Below are 19598 nucleotides of genomic sequence, written 5' to 3'. Positions count from 1 at the left end.
AGCATCCTAATCGGGTTTTATTGTTTTAAGGACACCTTCAGTAAAAGGCATCTCAAGACTTTTCAGTGTTTGGTCGAATTCTATTAATGTTGAAATCTTGGTTTGCGTATTAAATACTATTGCAATGATTGTAATCTTATCTATATATATAAATCGGTACATCTGTCTGTCTGTCATTCTGTCTGTCTGTCATCGCCTGTGCGTCTGTCGGGCTATGCGCTCGAAAGTTACAGGGCGTACCTACGCGCGCGTTACCTCCAAAGAAAGCTTACGCTTCCGAGACGGTTTTAAGCGTATTTACGTTTCGGCCGGGCTAAAATCGCGCCCGCGGTATCCCAAAAACCTTCAACGTTCCGCTCATTAGCGACAGAGTGACCTCGACCAATCGTACGCCGGGTTGCTGGCGTGTGCCGCCGGGCCAATCGGTGCGCGTGTGGCCGGGCCTTATCCTTCTGAACCGAGGTGAGTCGCCACCATCTTGATTCCAAACTTTTCCTTTCTTTTTCCCCGCTTTCTGCGTCTTAAAAAAAAAACGTTGCTTTTAAAACACATTGTTTTAAAAAAAAATGATTTAGAAAGTAATTAACTTATCTAATCTCATTAATTTTCCTACCTTTCCCCGTTTTTCCGGAGCGGGAGGTGAGTTGGGGTCACTCGGGCCGGGCCTCACAACCGCTCGGCCCGAGACACAGAGCAGGGGAGCAGCAGCGGCCGGCCGTCAACCGCGCGGCCCTCTAAACTGCCCTGGCAACGCCGCCCCCCGCCCCCCCAGCTAGTGTATTAATAAAATAGCATATCTGGCTGCTAAATTATTTTAAATGAGTTGTGGGCAAATCAGCAATCTCCTCTGTTTCCTGATTGGCTAAGAGTCAGAAAGTGAAAGGAGCACCACCCCAACGTGATCCCAAATTTGCATATGCTCAACGATGCGCTCCTGGGATCCATGGGGCAGTATGCTGTGCACAATTCCACAGCGTTTAAAAGCAACTTCTCGAAGGGGGTTTTGCACGAGCCACGTGCGGATGTCAACGGCGTACTCCTTAGCTACGCCACCAACCGTGAATTCAGAGCCAATGTCTTTTAGATGACAGGGTATACCGAGGCCCCCTCTACCTATTCCAATAGATCAATTTGAGGAAGAGGGATTTCATCGAGTATCCTTGCTAGCATTATTCCTCAACCAGCACCACTAAAAACTGATACACTGCTCATTAATCTCATAGCTGTTTGTAGGGTCTTGATGTGCACAAAATAGCTACTGCATTTGCATACATCAGTTATTTGGGCACGTAAGTATTTCATCTGAGAAGTGATCAGGTACGATATAATTGTACATTTGTAACATTGAGTTTTGCTGGTATTGCCAGAGCAGAATTCTGTCAATTTAAAATATTCCTTGTACAGGAAACTCTTTTTTATCCAGCACCGACAGGATCGGCGTGGCGCCGGTTAATCAAAAAGTCCGGATTAGAGAGAGGTATACTTACCAAGGTACGAGAGCCCTGTACACAGCCACAGGTGCAGGAGCCCCGGTTACAAGGCACTTGTGCAGGAGTCCCGGTTACACGGCCACAGATCCAGGAGTCCCTGTTGCACGGCCACAGGTGCTGGAACCCCGGTTACACAGCCACAGATCCAGGAACCCTGGCTACACGGCCACTAATATATAGTAAAACTTACCTGAACCTACTCCTGAATTTTGCCGGTTGAGAGAGATTTCTGGATTTTAGGTACCGGTTAAAAAAGAGAGTTTCCTGTACATTAAATCCAGCATTTTTGACTCCAAATTAAATCCAGTAAACAAACGATGGGTAGGGGCCTGGGTGACTGGAAGTGTTCATATGCTACGCAATGAGACACAGGCCAGTTAGACGGTTTACTTTTGCATGTTATTAGCTTTGAGACAATGGGAATTATTAAATTTGATCCTAATTATTTCTTACCATTCTGATAGAATGGTTTTTCATTCAATGCACCCTGCAGGGAAATGAGCTGCCCAGATACACAGATGACACAAGCCCTACAACCCACCAAGAATTCTGCATTCCTCTAATTCTGGCCTTTTGCGCATCCCTGACTTCCTTCTCCCCGCCGACCGTGCCTTCAGCTGCCTAGGCTACAAGCTCTGGAATGCCCACCGTAAACATCTCCACTCACCCGCCACCCCTTCTGTAAGACACTCTTTAAAACCTATCTCTGACCTTTTGGTCACTTGTCCTAATGTCTCCTTCTTTGGCTCGGTGTCAATTTTTGTCTGATTACACTCCTGTGAAATGTCTTGGGACATTTTACTAGATTCAAGCTGCTATATAAATGCAGTTAATATATTTTTAACTAGACCTCAGGCTTAATTAAGATAAAATTTACATATCCTTATTCCTCATGACCCTACATCCCTCCAATTTTGTGACAGCTAGAGGGGAAAATGAAGACAGACACCATTGTCTCTGTTACTTTACTTCATTCTGCAGGGGAAACAAGTCAAGCTGTGGGTGATGAAATAGCTCTGTTGTCATCTTTCTTTAACCACATTTAAAATGGTGGAGATGCCAATGCAGCAGGACTGCTCCTGTACAATTTTTTTTAGGTTAAAAAAAAATCTATTTTACACAATATTTGTAACTAGTAAGTTTTTGGTAACCGAATCACCCTGGTGGAATCATCGTCACAAGGACTGCAAGGTTTAAGGAGAAGGCCTACCATCGCTATCTTCTCAGATCACCTAGGGATAGGCAATAAAGGTTGGATAGGATATAATTGGGATTACGGAGTCATGGCTCCAGGGTGACCAAGGCTGGGAATTCAACATCCAGGGGTATTCAATATTCAGGAATATTGCCTATTCAGGAAAGACAGGCAAAAAGCAAAAGGAGGTGGGGTAGCATTGTTGGTTAAAGAGGAGATTAACACAATAGTAAGGAAGGATATTAGCTCCGATGATGTGGAATCTGTATGGGCAGAGCTGAGAAATACCATGGGGCAGAAAACGTTAGTGGGAGTTGTATACAGACCACCAAACAGTAATGCTGAGGTTGGGGATGGCATTAACGGGAAATTAGAGACGCGTGCAATAAGGGCACAGCAGTTATCATGAGTGACTTTAATCTACATATAGATTGGGCTAAACAAATTAGTAACAATACTGTGGAGGAGGAATTCCTGGAGTGTATACGGGATGGTTTCCTGGACCAATATGTCGAGGAACCAACTAGAGATCAGGCCATCTTAGACTGGGTATTATGTAATGAGAAAGGATTAATTAGCAATCTTGTTGTGCGAGGCCCCTTGGGGTGGAGCGATCACAATATGATCGAATTCATCATTAAGATGGAGAGTGAAGAAGTTGACTCAGAGACTAGGGTCCTGAATTTAAATAAAGGAAACTACGATGGTATGAGGCGCGAGTTGGCTAGGATGGATTGGGGAACGTTACTTAAAGGGTTGACGGTGGATAGGCAATGGCAAACATTTAAAGATTGCATGGATGAACTACAGAATTTGTTCATCCCAGTTTGGCATAAAAATAAAACAAAAAAGGTGACTCAACCGTGACTAACAAGGGAAATTAGGGATAGTAGAAGATCCAAGGAGATGACATATAAATTGGCCAGAAAAAGCAGCAAAACCTGAGGATTGGGAGTTTAGGATTCAACAAAGGAGGACAAAGGGATTAATTAAGAGGGGGAAAATAGAGTATGAGTGTAAGCTTGCAGGGAACATAAAAACTGACTGTAAAAGCTTCTATAGATACGTGAAGAGAAAAAGATTGGTGAAGTCAAGCATAGGTCCCTTGCAGTCAGAATCAGGGGAATTTATAATGGGGAACAAAGAAATGGCGGACCAATTAAATACATACTCTGGTTCTGTCTTCACAAAGGAGGACACAAATAACCTCCCAGAGACGTCAGGGAACATAGGGTCTAATGAGAGGGAGGAACTGAATGAAATCAGTATTTGTAGGGAAATTGACGGGATTGAAGGCCGATAAATCCCCAGGGATGATCATCTACATCCTAGGGTACTTAGGGAAGTGGCCCAAGAAATAGTAGATGCATTGCTGGTCATCTTCCAAAATTCTAGAGACTCTGGAACAGTTCCCATGGATTGGAGGGTAGCTAATGTAACCCCACTATTCAAAAAATGTGGTAGAGAGAAAATGAGGAATTATAGACCAGTAAGCCTGACATCAGTAGTGCGGGAAATGCTAGAGTCCATTATAAAAGATGTAATAGCAGAGCACTTGGAAAACAGTGACAGGATTGGACAAAGTCAACATGATTTACAAAAGGTAAATCGTGCTTGACTAATCTACTGGAATTTTTTGAAGATGTAACTGGTAGAATAGATAAGGGAGAACCAGTGGATGTGGTGTATTTGGACTTTCAGAAGGCTTTCGGTAAGGTCCCGCATAAGAGATTAGCGTGTAAAGTTAAAGCACAAGGGATTGACTTGGATAGAGAACTGGTTGGCAGACATGAAGCAAAGAGTTGGAATAAACGGGTCTTTTTCCGAGTGGCAGGCAGTGACTAGTGGGGTACCACAGGGATCGGTGCTAGGACCCCAGTTATTCACAATGGCCCAGAACTTTGTGTCGGGGGCTTGCCGCGCGTGCAAGCCCCCGATCTGCACTCACCCTGCGCGCTAACATCTGAAGCCCGGGCCTGCTTGCATTTCCTGTCACAGGCCCGGTTCAGATGTCAGCGCGCAGTGCTTACCTGATCCAGCGGTGTAGATAGTGCGATGTGCTGGCTGGGATCCGGTGAGCACTGTACAACCAATCAAGGGAGGGGAAGGTTCATTCATGAGTTTGAGTGTAAGAACTGTCAAACTCATGAAAACTACGGGGGCCCAAAACACTATTTAAACTTTAAATAAAAATTTAAAAAACATCCCAATCATTAAATTAAGTATAAAGAAGTTTAAAAAAAAATTTAAACAATTTTTTTGAAAAAAATAAATTTTTAATAAAAAGGGTCTAAAACTAAACTTACCTTATTGTAGATTCTTTAAAATAATAAACTTGTGGAAAAAAAAATTCTAAATTGCACTAAAACACCACTTACTTGTAAAAATAAATACTTACGTGTGCTTTTTACAAGCGTAAAGACCGGAGGCCTTTACACATGCGCAAATCCCCCAAAACAGAGGAAATCCAAGACGCACGCGCTGCCCCCTACAGCGCACGCGCTAGCCTCTTCAACTCTTGGGTTAGAGGAGAGGAAATGCCGGTTTTCAGCGCATGCGCTGTGCATGCTGAAAACCGGCATTTCCTCCGACCAGACGCGTGAGTACCCCTTCCGTACTCACGCGTTTGGGGAGGAATTACTGCCCCATTATATATTAATGATCTAGACGAGGGAACTAGAGGTAATATCTCCAAGTTTGTAGACGACACAAAGCTGGGTGGGCGTGTGCCATGAGGAGCATGCCGAGAAACTCCAGTATGATTTGGACAGGTTGGGTGATTGGGCAAATGCAGTATAATGTGGATAAATGCGAGGTTATCCACTTTGGTGGCAAAAACAGGAAGGCAGATTATTATCTGAACGGCAATAGATTGGGAGAAGGGGAAGTGCAACGAGACCTGGGTGTCCTTGTGCACCAGTCGCTGAAGGTAAGCATGCAGGTGCAGCAGGTGGTTAAGAAGGCAAATGGTATGTTGACCTTCATAGCGAGAGGATTAGAGTACAGGAGCAAGGATGTCTTGCTGCAGTTGTACAGGGTCTTGGTGAGACCACACCTTGAGTATTGTGTGCAGTTTTGGTCGCCTTATCTGAAGAAGGATGTTCTTGCCATCGAGGGAGTGCAGCGAAGATTCACTGATACCTGGGATGGCAGGAATGACATATGAGAAGAGATTGGGTCGATTGGGCTTATATTCGCTGGAGTTTAGAAAAATGAGAGGGGATCTCATTGAAACTTATAAAATTGTAACAGGACCAGACAGACTAGATACAGGAAGGATGTTCCCGATGACGGGGGAGTCCAGAACCAGGGGTCACAGTCTAAAGATAAGGGGTAAGCCATTTAGGACAGAGATGAGAAGGAATTTCTTCACCCAGAGAGTGGTGAACCTGTGGAATTCTCTACCACAGAAGGCAGTTGAGGCCAATTCATTAAATATATTCAAGGAGTTAGATATATGTCTTAAGGCTAAAAGATCAAGGGATATGGGGAGAAAGCAGGGACAGGGTACTGAATTTGGATGATCAGCCATGATCTCATTAAATGGCGGAGCAGGCTCGAGGGGCCGAATGGCCTACTCCTGCTCCTATCTTCTATGTTTGCTTGCCTGACCCAGATCCTGTGAATATTTATTTTTATTTTATTTTTTTTAAACCACAGGAATACCAATTTTACTACGATGAATACCATTTAAGCCATACTGCTCTTTTAAAGAGAGAGAGAGAGAAAAAGTGTTAAATAAATTCACAAGTGCATGCAGTACTATTGATTGCTTGTGGCTTACTTTATTTTAGCAATATCCAATAGAAAAAAATCCTGAGCTGAAAATGTATTTACCTTTAAGAATGTGCTGGAATCCTTATAGATCTCTTCATTATATTGCATTTCTGTTTCTTCTTCTTCCACCACTTCATCCTGCCAACAAAATAAGTAACTTATATTTGTGAACATTAAAATAGATCCAAGATTCTAAGAGTAGCTTCCACTTAGAGGATTGATTGGGCTGATTCCTGCACATTTGTAGCAGCTATTTTAGAGTGTCTTACTTGTAAAGGCTGCATAGAATATTTTGCTCAAGATACAGTGCAACCTTCAGCTTTCCAATGTAAAATAAAATACATGTGCATTTCAAATAAAATTAGTAATCCTTGAATTTTTTTTAAAATATCAAAATTCCTATGCCAAAGGCCAAATCATATCTCCTCCTCTCCATACCCCTCTGGTCATGTCACTGATGGGGTGGAGACATGAGCAGCTCTATGCATTTTAATAGCAACAACACAACCGGAGATCAACCCCAGGAAACACACTAGGTACACTACATAAAGTTTAACTGTCATCACAACATGAATTTGAGAGCTTCTTCACTTCACATTTGACAAACGTTTCAATTTTTCTTAAAACTAAACATAATTATTAAATTGGGCCTGCTTTTTGGTTGACTTAGGCTAGTGTGTTCCAGTTCAAATTGCTGACTAGCCAAGGGTGTGGCTACAGTGACACTGTTTTGGCCACATGCACAAATTTCAGTAGAAAACATCTCGCACACACTCACACAATGCGGGTACATGTACTTCACACGTGTATATTTGCTTAACAAACATTAACCACCATTCAGTAGCCAAGGAAGTAAAACACTCAACATCGAAAAAGCACTCGTACACTCTGCTTTTCGTCTTACCATTTTACTAACAAACGCACAACATGCATATGCCAATGCAAGTATAAGCATGGAGAACACATGCCCAACAGTGGCTATTAAACTTTTTTTATTTACTAATCAAATGTAATTAGCCACATCTGTATTCTCATTTAGCCACACGTGGAAAGTGGCTAATGCATTAGACAACACTAACTTAAGATTCTTCAACTTAGTATATTTAAATCTGAAAACTAATACAAGAAAAACTGAAAACTATTATTTTTCTGTGAAGAAACATGACTGGTATCCTATATTAATAGTTGATTTAAGAAGAGTTTTAACCCAACAATAAATTTCAATAGTTTAACCACAAGCAAAGCCCTCTTGAACTGATCCATATGCTTCTGGGGTGTGGGTTATATAGGAATGTTCCTTTTTTCATTACAAGAGGAATATAATTTCTTCAACTGCTGTACAGTATGGATAGCATGAAATTGTTATGGACAACCGTTCACAAAAGATGAAACTTAAATGGAGAAATGAGAGGTGATATATCTTGGGAGGAAGACAGAGAATATACAACAGATAGCAAAATTTTAAAAAGGAGCCGAGGAGCAAAAAAACAAATCTTTGAAAGAGTGAGAAGTTGATAAAACTGCTGATAAAAAGCACATGGAATCCTAGGTTTTATAAATAAGGGCACTGAATATAAAAGCTAAACCTATGCAAATCATTATTTATGCTAGTTAGAATATTGTGTTGGTGTCCTATTTTATGAAGCATATTGTGGTTATGGAGAGTGTGCAGAAAAGGTTCACTAAGAATGATGCATGGATAATGGACTTTAGTTATAAGGAGAGACTAGAAAAAACAAACTTTATTGGAGCAGAGGTCAAAAGCAGATCTGGCATTCAAAACTATGAAAAGTTTTAATGAAGTAAATCAGAAAACACATTTCCACTGGTCAGTTGAGTTGGCAAGTGGACATAACCTTAAGATCATCAACAAAAAGAAACAAAGGGTTAAATTAGAACACTTCTTAAAATATATAAACAGAAGGTAGTTAGAACATGATAGCCCAGAACTTGGAGTCAGCAGCAAAGTGAAGGAGTTCGCTGCTGGCCCCAAAGTACACTTCGCACAAGGATCTCGCGATCCCTGTATCAAGAACATCAAGCTTTCCGACCTTCAATTCAAATCAACAAAGTGTAATGGGGATCTCCTTGTGCGAACTGTTGTGACGGGAAGAGGCTGTTTAAGCAGCCAAGCAAAAGGCAGAATTCTCAGAAAATGAACAAGGAAGTGAGTAAGCTCTTAAAATTCTAACTTTTTAAACAAAGATTGGGGCTCTCACATGGGGAAAAGGCAAACCTGAAATAAAGATGGATAACCTTAAAAGTTGCTTAAAAATTTAAATTTCACATTGCCAAAGTGAAAGTTAGTTTTCTAGGCCCTTAACGTTTGTTTAGTAGAAATTGTAGTGTCCGAGTATCAATAATACACGGACTGCAGGAGAACAATAATAACAGGTATTTACTGAACAGAGTAACTTAAGACTGAAGTACAGAAGCCTGCTATGGCTTTATATACAGGTGTGGTCACTGCCAGTACTGCAGTATAAAAATCAGTTCTTCTCTTAAAGGTACATACACAACAATTCCTCCCCTTTTAGGTAAACAGTACATAACATTCATTTAACAACTAAATAATAACTAATTATAATTACAATTTTCTCTGTACTATATACATCAACTGAAATAATCATTTATAAGTTCAGTCTTTGAGGAGGCTTCCTGATCCTGACTGGATAGCGCCTTTCTCGAGTGTCCTGTTCTTGCGGCGGAGTCGATTCTGGCTCATTGTCATTGGTTGCTTCGTCAGCTTCCAATACCACTGCTTCGGAGGTAGACGCAATCTGTACTTCGGGTTGATTACCAGGTGCACCTGCTCGTGGTATGGGTTTGGCTTGTTCCTGTGACTCTAGAATCTGGTCAGCATGGCGTCTCACGATGCTCTCTCCAACGTCCACTGTGTACATTAGTGGTCCCTGCTGTGTGCATATCGTTCCTGGCTGCCATTTTTCTGTTCGGTAGTCGCGGGCCAAGACTGGTTGCCCTATCTTGAAGCTCCTGGTTGGCTTCTCATTGATGTGCTGGAATTGCTTTTTCCTCAACATCTCGTCTTATGTTTGGTTTGAGCAAATCCAGGTGACATCTTAGCCTTCGGTTGAAGAACATTATGGCTGGAGCTTGGTTGGTGACTGCATGTGTCGCATTCCGGTAAGCAAACAAGAAATTATCCACCTTGTGTTGTAGTGGTATGTCGTCGTTATACATCGCCTTTATTGCCTTTTTAAAGGTCTGAACAAACCTCTCAGCCAATCCATTTGTGGCTGGATGATATGGGGCAGATGTGTAATGTTTCACCCCATTATTCCTCAGAAACCTCCGGAAATCCTCGGACACAAACTGTGGCACATTGTCGGAGCAAATCTGTTCTGGCAAGCCATTCCTGGCGAAGATGGTCCGTAGGACTGCAATAGTTTTCTCCGTGGTGGTGGAGGGCATTTTGATGACCTCTGGCCATTTCGAATGGGCGTCCACGGTGGTTAGAAACATTGAGTCCATAAATGGACCAGCAAAATCAATGTGTACCCATTGCCATGGAGATGAGGGCCACTCCCATGGATGTAGCGGGGCCTGTGGAGGAGCGTTTTGGACCTTCTGGCATCCTGTGCATCTCTTGGTCATATCCTCGATTTCTTTATCGATTCCCGGCCACCACACAAACGCCCTGGCTAGGCTCTTCATTTTTACCCCTCCCAGATGACCCTCATGAAGCTCATTGAGCACTCTATCTCTCAACTTGGGTGGAATTACCACTCGGGATCCACACATCAAGGTCCCCCGGCACACTGACAGCTGTTCTCTCCTTGGCGAGAATGCTGGCAACAGTGAGTCGCCATGTGCTGGCCATCCCTTCACCGTCAAATCATAGACCTGAGTGTGTGTCGGGTCATTTCGGGTTTCCTTCTCTATACTTGAGTTTGTAACAGGTAGACATTCGGCTATGGTCGCATGGAATATCTCAACAGGGTCCACTGCAGGTGCTTCCTCTACCGTAGGCAACGGTAGGCGCGACAGCCCATCAGCGTTTCCATGCTGTTTCGTACCCTTGTACTCTGTCGTACTGATGTGCCCCTAGAAAAAGTGACGATATTTGCAGCCGTTGCACCGTCATCACCGGAACGTCCTTTTTTGGGTTAAAAATGGAGACCAGGGGCTGATGATCCGTCAGTAGGGTGAATTTCTGCCCATGCAGATAGTGATTGAACTTCTTCACCCCCCACACCAGGCTGAGGGCCTCCCTGTCAATCTGGGCGTAGTTACGCTCGGCTGAGGTTAACGAGCGCGACGCAAAGGTTATTGGCCTCTCTGAACCGTCAAGGAATTTGTGTGACAGCACCGCTCCGATGCCGTAGGGAGACGCATCACATGCCAACCGAATCGGTAGTGTTGGATTGTAGTGGGCCAATACTTCTTTTGAAGTGATTAGGCATTTACATTTCTGAAAGGCACGCTTACACTCATCACTCCATGTCCATGTTACTCCAGTTTGCAGCAGGGCGTTCAGTGGGTGCAGAATTGTAGATAAATTCGGCAAGAACTTATGGTAGTAGTTCACCAACCCGAGAAACGACCTCAGTTGCGACACATTTTCCGGTGCTGGAGCCTTGACTACAGCCTCAATCCTGTCCGGCGACTTATGCAACCCTTCCTCATCAATCATGCGGCCACAATACAAGATTTGTCTCCTGAAGAACTCGCATTTGGGGCGGTTGGCTCATAGCCCATATTCCTGTAATCTAGCAAGCACCTGCTCCAGGTTGGCAAGGTGTTCACTGTCATTTTCGCCCATAACCAGGATGTCGTCCAAATAACACTGGGTCCCCGGGATCCCTTGCAGGACTTGTTCCATTGCCCTCTGCCAAGTAGCCGGGGCTGATGCTACCCCGAATACCAGTCGATTGTACTGGTAAAGGCCTTTGTGAGTGTTTATCGTGAGGTATTTCCTAGATGCTTCTTCCACTTCCATTTGTAGATACGCTTGGGCCAGATCAATCTTCGTAAAGCGTTTCCCTCCAGATAGTGAGGCGAAAATATCTTCTATCTGTGGAAGTGGATATTGTACTGTGTGCAGGACTAGGTTCACAGTTACCTTGAAGTCCCCACAGATGCGAACCTTCTTCGGCTCCCCAGGCGTGCTGCTCAATGATTTCTTCATTACAGGAACGATGGGTGTGGCCCACTCGCTGCAGTCCACCTTGGACAGCACACCCGAACGCTCCAGACTCTCCAGCTCTGTTTCAACGGCTGGGCGGATCGCGTACGGTACCGGTCTGGCCGTAACAAATTTTGAGTTTGCGTTATCTTCGATTTTTATCATTGCCGTTACTCCTTTTAGAGTCCCAAGTCCTTGTTGGAACATCTCTTTCGCGTCAATTAGAATTTTTGACAGTCGTCCAGGTGTGACGTCATCATCCTTTTTGTCAGTCACAGTTAGCGCCTGAATGGGATGCCAATCCAATTGTATTTTTTGGATCCATTCACGTCCCAATAATGGTGGTCCTCCATCTGGTAGTATATATAGATACAGTTTCTGTGTTTCCTTGCCGTTGTATTTAACTGGCACCCTTATTTTTCCTCTGGGGTAACTTTTTGCCCCGTGTATGTCTTCAATACAATGGACGTGTCCTTCAAGCGTATGTGTGAGAATAGCCGCTCATAGTCTCGTCGATTCATGACAGTTAGGGCTGATCCTGTGTCCCATTCCATCTTTACTGGGGACCCTGCTATCATGAGGGTGACCCAAATGGTTCGGTGATCCTCCTTTGCGATCATGTTGTGTAACTTTAGACAACTTAGTCTCCTGCTCCCGGAGCCATTATCACTCTCCTGATCTTCCGAACTACTGTCTGTCAATTTCTTTACTTTCTTGTACTTTTCCTTAGTAGTTCTTTTAGTGTTGGTTTTCTTTCCCGACCTGCAGACTCTTGCTAGGTGTCCCATTTTCCCACATTGCCTGCATACTTTGTCCTTAACCCAGCAGTCCTTCTGATCATGGGTTGTTCTGCTGCAGCGATAGCACTTTTCTGCTCCATACGCCATTTCATTAGCGCTGTATTCTTGTGGTTTCTGTTGTATTTCCGCAGCTCCCCGTGCTGCTGCTTCGTAGGATACTGCCACGTTGAAAGCCTGTTCTAGCATCAGGTCCTTTTCCGAAAGTAGTCGTTCCTGGGTTCCTTCACTCTGGAGCCCGCAGACAAACTTATCCCGTAAGGTGTCTGCCAGTCCTGCTCCGAACTGGCAGTGCTTCGATAACTTGCGTAGCTCCGTAAGATAGTCAGCATTGCTCTCATCTTTGTGCTGGTTTCTTTTATGGAACTTGAATCTTTCTGCTATCAGCAGCGGTGTAGGGTTTAGGTGTTCCTGTAAGATATTAACAATCTCTTCAAAACTTTTCTCCATTGGTTTAGCTGGGGTAATTAAATTCCGCAATAGGCCGTACGTTCTCGCGCCCATCAAATTTAATAATACCGACGCCTTCTTTCCATCGGCCACCTCATTTGCCTTGCAGTACACTTCAATTCTTTCCACATACGTGGTCCAGTCTTCTACCTCGTTGTCGAAAGCAGTGATACTGCCACTCTTCGGCATCTTGGGTGATTTAAAATGGCGCCTCCCGCGCTTTTTCTTCTTCCCCAATGGATTAAAATGGCACCTCCCGCGCTTTTTCTTCTTCCCCTTGCTGCCACGCTGCTCCTAGCGTTCTACAGGGTAATGGCGGCGACCGACGGGTCTCACTTTTCCTTCCCCTCATTTTATTTTCTCTACGCTGCCCGGTTCTTGAGCACCGACCACGCCCTGTGCGCTCCACCCTCTCTCTTTCCTCCCGACGACGCTGCACGGCCCCTTTGCAGAGCCGCTCAATCGAGCTCGAGCCCGCCGCAGTCCGGAAGGGTCAGCGCACTACCTGCTACCAGCACGATTTGCTGGAATACCTTGACTGGGGAGCCAAGCCCAGCTCTCCACAGCCTCCCCTGCAATTCTCCGAACTCTGATGGATCCATGGGCGGTTGCCCGCGGTCGACGCCCGTTGCTCTGACTTCGACCTCCAATAAGCTTCTCCTCAGGGAAAGATCCCCGTGAGGTGATGCAGTACTGCAGGCGAGTTCGAACCTGTTCGTCGCCAGTGTAGTGTCCGAGTATCAATAATACACGGACTGCAGGAGAACAATAATAACAGGTATTTACTGAACAGAGGATAACTTAAGACTGAAGTACAGAAGCCTGCTATGGCTTTATATACAGGTGTGGTCACTGCCGGTACTGCAGTATAAAAATCAGTTCTTCTCTTAAAGGTACATACACAACAGAAATAATGCTGTTAAAACCCCAGTTACATCTAATCCCTTTGGCTCTAACTTTTAGTGAGGAATTTAACATCGTAGCTACTGCGGAAGAGCTGAGGTTTGTGTCAGTTTCCCTGATTTGGGCGATTACAGAGATTGCTGACTGTGTGTGCGACGACAGGGGGGGCCACAGTGCAACCAGTTTCTGAGCTGCTCATGACAGACCGCAACTTCAGAATTTTCGCATGCGCCAAATCCCGAAGTTACGGTCAGTTTTAAAAAGCAAAATCACAGCGAATGCTGCCAGTTTGCAGTCATCCCAACTGCAAATTCTGGGCCAATATATCCTACAAAAAGAAACTGGTGGAACAGCACTAAAAATAACTTTTACAAGGGAAGTAGATAAGTACTTGAAAAACATTTAAAAGGTACAGGGGAAGGTAGGAGAATGGGACTAAGCGGCTCTTTCATAGGTTTACCATGGGCCCATAGGCTGAAATTACATTCTACCGTGCTGTAAAATTCTATGAAATTGGGCTCAGTTATGGGATAACTTCTACTGTTACTGGACTAAAAGAGGTGTAGCAAACATTTCTGGTATCCTAAAATAATTACAGAAAGCAGATGCAAAGTATCTTCTAGCTAGCGGCTTTCATAATTAGAAATAAAATTAGATAAAAGGTACTGGTCCACACAACAGCACATGTTTCAGATGATTTTGCTTACAAGTAAATAGTTAAAACTTAGACCAAACCCTTCCTGCAATTTGTGACAGCAATATGTGCAATCAAAGGGGAACTAAGTTTTATTCTGCAAGAAATCATAGTCAAGTAAGGTTACTCAATTTCACAATAAACGAGACTCTTATCTCATGATTTTATGGCATGATTTTAATTTTGCAGCAGATGTTTTTAATGAGATACACACTTGCGAGGAATGTCATAAGCGGAGCTATAAATTAAGTTTCTTTGGAAATATTTTACAGTTTTTGTTCAAATGTTTCTGTCATATAGGATGGACCAGATAAAAGAAATTGGTTAGCACATGTGTCAATTTTAGTTTGGAATTTGAAAAAACACAAAAGACATTGCAGAGATGTAATTACTTTGTACTCTTCAAATTCTTCTTCACTAGCTTCCCCTTCTTCTGGAAATTTGCGCTTGGTAGTCGGTGCAGATGTGTCGTATGTTGCCCTAGAAGCATCAAACAAAGCATTTTGTTTTTTTAAACAGGCATCAGTTGCAAGCAATTATCACAGCTGTAAGAACATTTCACTTACATGCACATGCAGAGTGTATTACAGAAAGTGTACAAGTAACCCAAATTGTTCTTGTTATGCTCTAAATTTTGTATCTGAATCATCTTTCTTACCCCTCCCCTTCTACAAATTAATTTACACAAGTGAGCTATACTATCAAATATGTATTTATATTCTACAAGTTAACAATGTTGGCAGAGTAAAATAATTTTTCTACAATAAATTATGGCGTTTATACTACTGGGGACAAATGGAGCTTTAATATGGGATCAAAAGCTTTAGTCCAAATATAAAATGCAATTAGAGGACGGGGCAGGGGTCTCAACAATGCTCCATTTTAATTAAAATTCAAAATGCTGTCACAATCCAAAAGAATATTTGGAGTTTGTTCAACCAAAATCTCTATCTTAAATTGATCAAGGATTTTTAACAGGACCCCACCACAGGAGGAGTTTGCCAATATTAAAGCTGCATTCTCCATCAACTCAATTGGAGAAATAATTTTTCTTATAAAAGTACTCACCAAAATAGTCTGCTCCTTTAAAAAAAGGAAACAAAAATGCATCATGATCTAAAATTATGTTTTGACTAAATTGGACTTCTCACTAAAAAAAAATTGAAACTTTGAGCTAGAAGATTCATCAACAAATATCTGCATACAAAGTTGCCCCATCCGTTCCAGTTTTGGTGAATATTTTTGATGCATAATGACTGCAACGTAGAGAAACAGGAAACAAAGTTTAATCCCAAATCTCTAATGAAGTGATTAAGCATTTTTACACATACAAAAAGCTGATGGTGACAGAACTGTACCAAAGAATCACAATTTGGTAACATACTACAAATTTTTAGCTATGTTAACTGCAATCCGCAAAAAATTCAGTGCTGTTTAAAGGTAAATATGAAATACTCCATGTCAAATGTTAAAGCATTTTTAAATATAGTAGAAAAGAGCAGTACTCATTCCTCCAGAAACATCTCAAAACAAAATGCATAGGCTAACAGGCTCACAAAAAATGATCTTCTCTACGCTGAACTGAGATTTTCTTGTTATTGTCAACTGTGGCATTTTTCTTTAAAAAAGACTACCATATTCAATGAAAATTATGCAGGAATGCTGTTTTCATTCAAGATGAAGGAGACAAAAATACAAGCACTATGTCAAGGTAAAGCAGTGGGTATTTTTTCCAAATTATTTTTAGCGCTCAGAGGCAACTTATACTAAATGTTTTCCCATTTTTGACACTATCAGCATCACTCATTCCTAGGACAGGACAGACTGTGCCTCAACCTGACCTAAGAAAAGCTACTACTACTGTACCAATCTGATATTTCCACTTACACAGTAGACAACCCTTATAGCCTCTCTGAAAAAACGCTGTTTACAAAGCATTTTTAATCCAATGTTAACCACACTGTGAAGCAGTCGAACCTTACTACATACATTCGATCAAGAATGGTGATGAAAAAAGTTTCTATCCCTTAAATGACTTCCCTTTACTCTCTTCCTCACTCTTAAGTGCTGACTTTTGCTTTAGTATGGGGTTTCATATGCATCAGCACCCCTCCAAAACATAGCCCAATGACCTTTGTTTACAAGCGAGCTTAGATAGTTTGCACCCACGAGGTAGTGAGTGTCAGCATGCTATTCCACCATAAAGTGAATCACAGTTGCACCCTGCCTTCACTCGATTTCCACACACAATCTTTCTGATAGGAATCACTGGGCAGTGACCGAAAGCAGAAACGTTTGCTAAGGTTATTCTCCTCTCCAGCCCAGAAATCAGCCCTAATGCTTCCCTAGGTCAGTTGGTGAGCACAAACTCTGAATCAAACCTGACAAGTAAACGTTGTTAACAAAGCTTGCATGCAACTCTACTGAAAACAATAAAGAAACAAAACTGGAACAAACTACATGCATGGAAACAAATTTCACAAAAAAATGATGTGCTCTTGGACTTTCTCAACCATGTTACTGTTAATTAAAGCCAGATATTTTATTACATCAAAGTTGCACATATGTGGATTCAACTGCAGTTCAGTTGGTTTGATCTACGTGCAATATAAAAATATTAGTGTGCCAAATATTTGCGATATTATCTTCTGGTTTGTTCAAATAATTTGTACTCATTGAAGAGATCGGTACAAATGTTATAATGCACTATTTCTGGCAAAAACTGGGAAACTTCTTGCAGATGGATCAACAACTTACATTTATATAGCACCTTTAACTTAGGAAAACGTACCAAGGTACTACAGCTAGATTGCTGTAAGAAAACTGCAACCTGTTCAGACATTTTGGGCTGGATTTTCCCTGTGGAAGCGGGATGGCGGCGGGAGAGCCGTTTGGCGGGTTCCGGTCCCACTCCCGTCTGCAGCTGCTCTGTGAAAATGACGGTCACTGGATCGGCCTGGTTAAGCCCACCCTGCGGGGTTCCTGGCCAATTAGAGGAAGCGAGTCTGATGACATCATTTGATGACGCGTCATCAGCCGGTTTCCTTAAAGGGACCACGGCCACATTGATTTTGATAGTTGTGCTGTCAAGTGTTCTGCAGCATTGAGGTGCTGCAAACACCGACGAGCACTGCACATCATGTGGCAGCCAGGGTTAACTGTCAAGTGCAGTAAATCTGGCCATGGTGATGCAATCACTGGCCTCCCGGGCAGCAATGTTGTCAGGTCCTGTGCAGCATCAGGTGATGGCGGAGAAGGTTGGTGTTGTTGTTGGTGATGTTGGGGCTGATAGAAGAAACATAGAAAAATAGCAGGACTAGGCCATTCAATATGATCATGGCTGATCCTCTATCTCAATACCATATTCCCACTCTCTCTCTCCATACCCCTTGATGCCTTTTGTGTCGAGAAATCTATCTATTTCCTTCTTAAATATATTCAGTGACTTGGCCTCCACAGCTTTCTGTGTAGGGAATTCCACAGGGTCACCACCGAGTGAAGAAATTTCTCCTCATCTCAGTCCTAAATGTCCTACCCCGTATCCTGAGACAGCGACCCCTTGTTCTAGACACCCCCAGCCAGGGGAAACATCCTCCCTGCATCCAGTCTGTCTAGCCCTGTCAGAATTTTATACGTTTCAATGAGATCCCCTCTTTCTTCTAAACGCTAGTGAATACAGGCCTAGTCAACCCAATCTTTCCTCATAAGACAGTCCTGCCATCCCAGAAATCAGTTTGGTGAACCTTCACTGCACTCCCTCTATGGCAAGTATATCCTTTCTTAGGTAAGGAGACCAAAACTGCACACAGTACTCCAGGTGTGGTCTCACCAAGGCCCTGTATAAATGTAGTAAGACATCCTTGCTCCTGTACTCAAATCCTCTTGCAATGAAGGCCAACATACCATTTGCCTTCCTAATTGCTTGCTGCACCTGTATTTTTGCTTTCAGTGACTGGTGTACAAGGACACCCTGGTCCCTCTGTACATCAACATTTCCCAATCTAGCACCATTTAAATAATACTCTGCCTTTGTTTTTCCTACTGAAGTGGATAACTTCACATTTTCCCACGTTATACTGCATCTGCAATGTATTTGCCCACTCACTCAACTTGTCTAAATCGCCTTGAAGCCTCTTTGCATCCTCCTCACAACTCTCAATCCCACCTAGTTTCGTGTCGTCAGCAAACTTGGAAATATTACATTTGGTTCCCTCATCCAAAGCATTGATATATATTGTGAATAGCTGGGGCCCAAGCACTGAACCCTGCGGTACCCCATTGGTGATTATTTTCCAAAACTCCCTGGACTCAGGAAAGCTCCCGGCAGATTGGAAAACTGCTAATGTAACACCCTTATTTAAGAAGGGAAGTAGACAAAAAGCTGGAAACTATAGACCAGTTAGCCTAACATCTGTGGTTGGTAAAATGTTGCAGTCCATTATTAAGGAAACAGTAACAGAGCATTTGGATAAACATAATTTAATAGGACAGAGTCAGCATGGTTTTATGAAGGGGAAGTCATGTTTGACAAATTTGCTCGAATTCTTTGAGGACGTAACATACAGGGTGGATAAAGGGGAACAAGTGGATGTAGTGTATTTGGATTTCCAAAAGGCATTTGACAAGGTTCCACACAAAAGATTACTGATCAAGATAAAACAAATCACAGGATTGGGGGCAATATACTGGCATGGGTGGAAGATTGGCTATCTAACAGAAAACAAAGAGTTGGGATAAATGGTTCGTTCTCGGGCTGGCAATCAGTAATGAGTGGTGTTCCGCAGCAGTCAGTGCTGGGACCCCAACTCTTTACAATCTATATTAACGATTTGGAGGAAGGGACCGAGTGCAACATATCCAAGTTTGCCGACGATACAAAGATGGGAGTGAGGAGGACATAAAAAACCTGCAAAAGGACATAGACAGGCTAAGTGAGTGGGCAGAGATTTGGCAGATGGAATATAATATTGGAAAGTGTGAGGTTATGCACATTGGCAGAAAAAAATCAAAGAGCAAGTTATTATCTAAATGGAGAGAAACGGCAAAGTGCTACAGTACAAAGGGATCTGGGAGTCCTGGTGCATGAAACACAGAAGGTTAGTATGCAGGTACAGCAGGTGATCAGGAAGGCCAATGGAATCTTGGC

General features: G+C 42.9%; 1 protein-coding gene across 1 annotated transcript in view; it reads right to left on the bottom strand.

Annotated features, from left to right (window-relative positions):
• Positions 1-19598, bottom strand: part of mettl14 (methyltransferase 14, N6-adenosine-methyltransferase non-catalytic subunit) — a 104597-nt gene that overhangs the window by 48316 nt on the left and 36683 nt on the right. The window contains exons 3-5 of the mRNA XM_085965120.1: positions 15521-15535; positions 14845-14932; positions 6523-6600 (exon numbers count right to left, since the gene is read on the bottom strand). Of these exons, the coding sequence (XP_085821246.1) occupies positions 6523-6600; positions 14845-14932; positions 15521-15535 (181 nt within the window). The remainder of the gene's footprint in view (positions 1-6522; positions 6601-14844; positions 14933-15520; positions 15536-19598) is intronic.

The sequence above is a fragment of the Somniosus microcephalus genome, chromosome 2 (genome assembly GCF_052327205.1).
Source record: "Somniosus microcephalus isolate GS21.2 chromosome 2, FLI_Smic_1.0, whole genome shotgun sequence".
Lineage (NCBI taxonomy): Eukaryota > Metazoa > Chordata > Chondrichthyes > Squaliformes > Somniosidae > Somniosus > Somniosus microcephalus.
Note: the sequence above shows the minus strand (reverse complement) of the source record. Positions and strands in the feature narration are given on the sequence as shown.